The 6,397-nt window shown below is 44.8% G+C and overlaps 1 protein-coding gene across 1 annotated transcript; it reads right to left on the minus strand.

Moving 5' to 3' along the window:
- Nucleotides 1-218: 218 nt before the first annotated feature.
- LOC125549529 (transport inhibitor response 1-like protein Os05g0150500) lies at nucleotides 219-5,532 on the minus strand. The gene is made up of 3 exons (XM_048712927.1): nucleotides 4,839-5,532; nucleotides 1,670-2,162; nucleotides 219-1,351 (listed from the first exon to the last, which is right to left on the minus strand). The coding sequence occupies exons 1-3, from the start codon at nucleotides 5,345-5,347 to the stop codon at nucleotides 575-577; spliced, it is 1,779 nt and encodes a 592-aa protein (XP_048568884.1). The 5' UTR covers nucleotides 5,348-5,532; the 3' UTR covers nucleotides 219-574.
- Nucleotides 5,533-6,397: the final 865 nt, after the last annotated feature.

Genomic DNA, 6,397 nt, shown 5'->3' on the forward strand with positions numbered 1-6,397 from the left:
CAAAAGTTAAGTCCTTCTATCCATATTTTGCTACATTCTACTATCAGCCAGCACTCAGATGTTGCAATCAAGGAGCAAATTTGTGCTTCCATGCATAACCATAAACCCAAGGCCAGGCACTCAGATGTCACAGTTTCCGTGAACAAAGAGAACACCAGACGACCATAATTATTTAGCATCCAGAACAACACATAATCTGAAAGGCGGGGCCAAAAAAGTAGGGATGACAAAAACTCAGCTCCAGGTACAGTTTATCCAGCAGTAGTACAGTACAATACAAGATTAAAATGGTGCCATATCTTTATACATAAAAGAACTAAACACGCTAAAGAAAACAAACCAACGTTTTCTCATAACGCTATCTAGCAGTTTCTGTAATCCACCCACAGCCTCCTACAGTTATTAACACCTGAAAAGGCCTCCAGTCTCATCCTACACTTGCCGAGTCGAGATTTTACGACAGCTTCATCCAACCACCAGCCTTTCTACTTGACAGAAAAATTCTATGTTATGCTAGGAAGGTGTTGAAGGTACCAATCCAATCCAGGTTGAAAATGAATACACCACTGTACCCTTAAACAATCTGGACGTAATCTGGTGTGTCGGACCTTGGACCGGCAATTGTCCGGTACACATACAATGTCTCGACCGGGCTATCATCCGGAAGTGACTCCACAGGGCATATTCTTCCAGGATCGTTCATTATCTCCACGGTAAGGCGGGGCATCTTCTCTGCAAGCTGTCGGCATGCGCCCAGGGTCAATGAGCACGACGACATCCAAAGGGATCGCATTGTCTCCAGCTTGGCAGCATTTGCCAGCAACGGCTTATTTCCAAATGGGCAGTCCCTGATCTCCAGCTTCTTCAGGCTCTTGCAGCCAGAGAGGATATAATGCAGGCCAAGATCACTGTTCCCAGCAAAGGCGATTGACAGCATCTCAAGACAATTACCATTTGCACCGATTGATTTGAACACGAGATCTGTGAGAAGGCCAGACACAGAGAGGCGCCTAAGGCCCTTGCATGATTCCACAATGGCACTAAAGCCAGCATCAAGAGACTCCCGTGTGACGTAATCTGGAGTACGGGGCTCAAGGATGCATAACCGGAAGCAAGTGAAGTTGGGACGGTTCTTTGCGATTGTAATGAGGGCCTCATTCGTCATCTGGCCACAGAAGTAGAGAACTGACTCCAACATGGGGCAGCTGGCAGAAACATCAACAAGGCCTCTTTCAGTCAATAAAACTTGCCCGGCACCAAAAGGGTCAGACGGGAAGACCCGCAGCTCTTGCAGTTTACTGCAAGAGCCTGCCACGACAGCTAGACCATGGTCTTCGATTAGGTCCATCACCTGAAAAACACAGCTTAAACTTTTCAATGAAGCAAATATTAATGAAGAAAACATGGATAGTGAGACATTGATCATAATTCAGTTTTAAGAACTACACTGTTGTGGGGCAAGTAAATATCTTGCAGTGGTTGGCAAAGAACTGGAAAGTGGCAGAAAACCATAGTTGTTTCTGTTTATGCCAATACGGAGATCCTAGCTTACATTCAAAGGGACATTATCAAGCATTCATGGCAATATTCACTTAAGCAATGTGAGTGTATATTTGCAAAATAGTGTGGGCATTGAAGTTGATAAATACTAAAAGCACAAGTAGCATACCCATAATTGCTGCAGATTCTTGCATCTGCTAATAAATTTTATTAGCTCAGGGCCTCGCACAGTAGCATAACTCAGATTGAGTGATGTGAGGCCTTCACATACACAGTAGAATGCTGGCAGGTAATCTGGCACAGCATCCCAAGCCCCAGAGAGCCTTCTCAGGCTTTTACAACCTGCAAATGCCGCTTCGAGCTTTGCAAAGAGATCTGAATGATACTCAGCAGAGAATTTGCCAGTTCCGAGTTCTACTAGTTGCGGAGCCTTACGAAGAAGGCTAGCAACCTTGTCAAGAGGGATAGCATTGTTGAGCTTCAGAGTCTTGAGGTTGCGGCATCTGCTCACTAGCCGCTCGAGTACAGCGAAATTGACCTCCCCTTCTAAGCATGAAAAGTTCAGAGTTTCCAGAGAAGTAAAGGATTCCGGAAAGTAACTGAGCCAATGACTGGAACAATCCTCAATGTAGTTCTCTTGCAGGTCAAGTTCTCTTAAATTTCTGCAGCATGGAGTAGAAAGAAATTAGAACTTAACGATAGGCGATGAACCATATCTAAAAAGAATGATGAAAGCAGAACAAGAGTTGCCCATTAGTCCATTACCAACACTAACATCACTTGAGAAACAAAGTCCATATGAGTATTTGGTGGAAGAATCAAGGCAACTTATGAGGAAGTAACAAATAACTGCAGGTACAATAGGCTATGGCATTACAAAGATCATGATAATGAAAATGGATACAGCATTGTATTGCTTCATTCAGGGTTCAACTGATCTTTGTTCATGTTCTTACTCCAGTTGTATCAGTTTTTTGTGTGCTCACTGCTCAGAAAACTTTAAAGTCAACATTTACAGTAAATTTGTGTTATCTAGTATCTAGAGACTCATGGAGATTGAGCCATCTGGAACAAGTTATATGATTTACAAACCAAGGTGCTTCACAGGAACATCAGTGTAAAGCACCATTAGCAAAAATCAGTCTTCAGCATATAAGGTTTGCTTTGCCTTTGCGGTTACAGCACCTATGTCCACTATTTTAGTGTCCTTTCCCATATTCTCAAGCATACTAGATCAACAGATTTAAGCTAGCCACAGCAGCAACAAGAAGAGAATTACTGGATAAATCACAAGCAAACCGATACAGATAGACAGAGCAATGAAAAAGGTAACAATAGAAACACTCAAATACTTCAATGCTCACAAAATGCAATTTTACGCAGGACACATCAACTTCAATAATGTATAACAGCACACACCTAAAGTCTCCATGATTATCAGGCGGCAGTCCAGGAACTTATTTTGGATGCAAAATAATGGTAAGTATCAGGTTTTTCTTGGCTGACAAGGACACTTGCTAAGATCTCCATTATTTGCAGCCTCAGGATATGATTAGTATGAGCTAGCTAGCTCTGCCATAAATTGGATCTAGAGCTGGGCCCCCCTCATCAGACCAACCACTTCCAAACCACAGCATATTTTTTTAGGAAAGAAAAATAATATGAACTACCCAACTTAGATTCAATTATGTTAACTATCAACCTCATCCAAAACAAGATATTGAGGGATTCATCAAATGTTGAATTCACACATACCAAATTATTTATCAAAACAAGAACAAGGAAAGTGCTTCTAACAAACTAAATTGCATTACCATGTCATGTCCAGTCCAAATGATACAAAGTGTGCGCACTCACATCTATGTAGTCAAAAATTTCTAGGACGAAGACGTGAGAAAAGCTCAAGGACAACTGAATAGTAGGTCCAAGAATCGACAGAACACTCACAAGTGAATGTAGCGTTTGTTTTTCAGATAGAAAAAAATGTATCTGTACTCTCTTTCTCGACGAGAAAAAAATGTATCTGTACTCTCTTTCTCGACGATAGTCGATAAACAGTACTGATTACAACAATCTGTATTACCAAGGTTCAGTCTAATGATTTGTTATGCACCTGCATATATGGCATCGGATTAGAATATAAACAATGCACATTCAGTTACTGCAGACTCTCTTCTATGTTTGCACAGGATAACACAATAGTATCAAAAGCTGATCAAACATCATTAGCCTTTCCTCACAGCTTAATACTTTCCTATCACTCAAAACTATCAAAACAGTACTGGTAGTGCACATTAAGTACTATGGATTTCTATCCAAATTCCTACGTACCAAATCCTTCAAGTTCCTTTTTAAAAGGTACGGATCTTATAAATTCCTACTTTCTGTCTAAGGGATTCCCGCAAGCTCAACTAATCAGACTATACAAAGGAAGGGATCAAAGTTGCCTGTTTTACTAATCCATTATATGCAGGCATTATGAGCACTGGAGCAAATATCACATTCTCCCTTGAGAATCCCCCCAAAAAAGGGGAAAACCACAGAAATGGGGATCCATATCTTCAGAACATGCTAAAGACATGTTTCTTTAGAATCTAGAAGCTCAAATCAGGAGGGCAAGTCCACAAACACACGCGAAGGTAACTGAAAAATGGAAAGGAGAACAATTCAAGCGAGATCCGGTGCCTCGGGCTCATGACGTGGGGGTATACATTTTTTTAAGTAAAGGCGCATCTGATTGGTTTTAATTAAACTAGAAATAATTCCATCCTTTTGGCAAAAAGAGAAAAAGGGATGCATCCATCATTGGTACACAGATAGATATATATCGTCTGCCAATCCCACAGATCCGTTCACCAGAGGTCATGCTCACACAATGCAATCAAACATGGGCCAAAGCTTCTGGAGAACAGGATGAAGGCTAGTTTGCAAATCACAGTTCAAAGCTTTGAAAGACATGACACTCGTTTGACTAGCACAAGAACACACTTGAGCGTATTAGGAGAGAAATAACAATAGCACCTCCTTCGAATAGATCAAATCCTTTCACACTTAAACTAGGAGTAGATCAAATCTTAACTGAAACTTGCATCTATTTCAAAGAAGTACCAAATGATACGCACACAAGAAAATCAGTTGTTTAGTTCAAAATCGTTGAACCATTTTGAGGAAAAGCAGAGAAAATGTAATCATTTTAGCCGAACCAAGAACTAGTTAGATCACAAAAACCGAAAGCTCAAATGACCGAACAAGGTTCAAATCTGCAAGAGAAGGAAGCAAAGAAGCGCCCAAATCTCCCGTCTTAGCTCAAAGCTTGACCGCCAAAGTCGGGGCCTCACCTGCAACCTTCGGTAATGGCGGCGAGGCCGGCGGTGCTGAATCCCTCGCATGAGACGAGGCGCAGGACCTGGAAGTTCCGGAAGGAGGAGGCGATCATCTCCAGGCACTCGTCGGTGACGACCATGCGCTTGAAGCTGAGCTCCTCGAGAAGCGGCCAGCCTTCGGCGGCGGCGGCGACCCAGGGCGCGGCCTCGGCGCCCCAGGCGGGCGGGACGAGCCCGAAGTCCGCGAAGTGGGGCTTGCCCTTGACCTCGGCGGCGCGGACGGAGGGGAAGCGGTCGACGGCGTCGCGCGGTGCGGCGGCGTAGCAGTTGGCGACGGCGAGGCGGCGCCGGGAGCGGCGCTCGGCCCCGAGCCAGCCGTGGCAGACGGCCGCCGCGGCGCCGCGGTCGGCGGCGGCGGGGAGGAAGGAGAAGGCGTGCTCCAGGACCTCGTCCGGGAGCGAGTGCCAGGGGGGCGCGGCGGCCGCGGCGGGGCCGGCGCCGTCGCGCGCGCCGCCGCGGCCCATCGGGGCGGCGCGGGCCGTCGGTGGCCCGGGCTGGCTACCCGGCGGCTGGGGCGGGCCGGTGGAGCGCGCGGGGAGGCGGCGGCGGCGGCAGGGAGAGCATCTGGAGAGGAGGGGTGGAGAGAGAGGCTGCTGGCTCTCTCTTCTGTCTCTGCTCTCCCCCCTGGTCTTCTCTCTACTTCTCTCCTCTCACCCTCACCTCTCTTTCTCTCTCTCCTTGCTTTTCTATTTTCATTTTTTTAGAAGGAGATTTCCATTTTATTTTCTTTAGATAGACAGTGAGAGAGAGAGGAGTGAGTGTGCACTGTCGTTGTCCTTTTGTTTTCTTTTAGATAGAGGACATTTTCTTTATTTTCTGTAATGTATTTCAGGTTTAGTTCTCACTGTTTCAGATTTATTTGTTTGGAGGGAGAAAAGAACTATTCTTTTACTGCTGTGTGCTGAGCTAGGGGCGAGCGAGCGAGCATGAAGAGGGAATGAACAGTGATGGAACTGATGGTAGGATTGAGGCGCTTGTTTCAGCTTGGGTTTTTTGGGGATTTGGGACGTGGACGCTGGATTCTGTGCGGAGTGGTTTGTGGCGGACGGTGTTCCTTTTGAAATGAACGGGGCTGTTGTTCCTTTGAAATGAACGGGGCTGTTTAGGGGTGTTTGTTTCCAAGGATTTTTTGATATAGGGACTAGGAAAAGTCTCTTTTAAAATTTTTTTAATCAAACGAGAGGGATTATTAGGGACTAAAAGTTGTTTTTGGGACTAAATGAACAAGGGGTGTTTGTTTCCAAGGACTTTTTGGTGTAGGGACTAAAAAAGTCCCTCTTAGAGACTTTTTAATCAAACGGGAGGGACTACTAGGGACTAAAAGTTGCTTTTTGGGACTAAATAAAGAAGACTCTTAAGAAGAGTCTTTTTGGGACTTTTTGAGACTTTTTCAACAATGCCCCTCCATACACCCATTGGCCCGCCACCCCATAATATTGTTTGATTGTTATTTTTCTATATACTAGGGGTAACATGGTCATTTAATAACCTGTAGAGAGGGACTAGGGACTTTT

Source organism: Triticum urartu, chromosome 1 (genome assembly GCF_003073215.2).
Source record: "Triticum urartu cultivar G1812 chromosome 1, Tu2.1, whole genome shotgun sequence".
Classification (NCBI taxonomy): domain Eukaryota; kingdom Viridiplantae; phylum Streptophyta; class Magnoliopsida; order Poales; family Poaceae; genus Triticum; species Triticum urartu.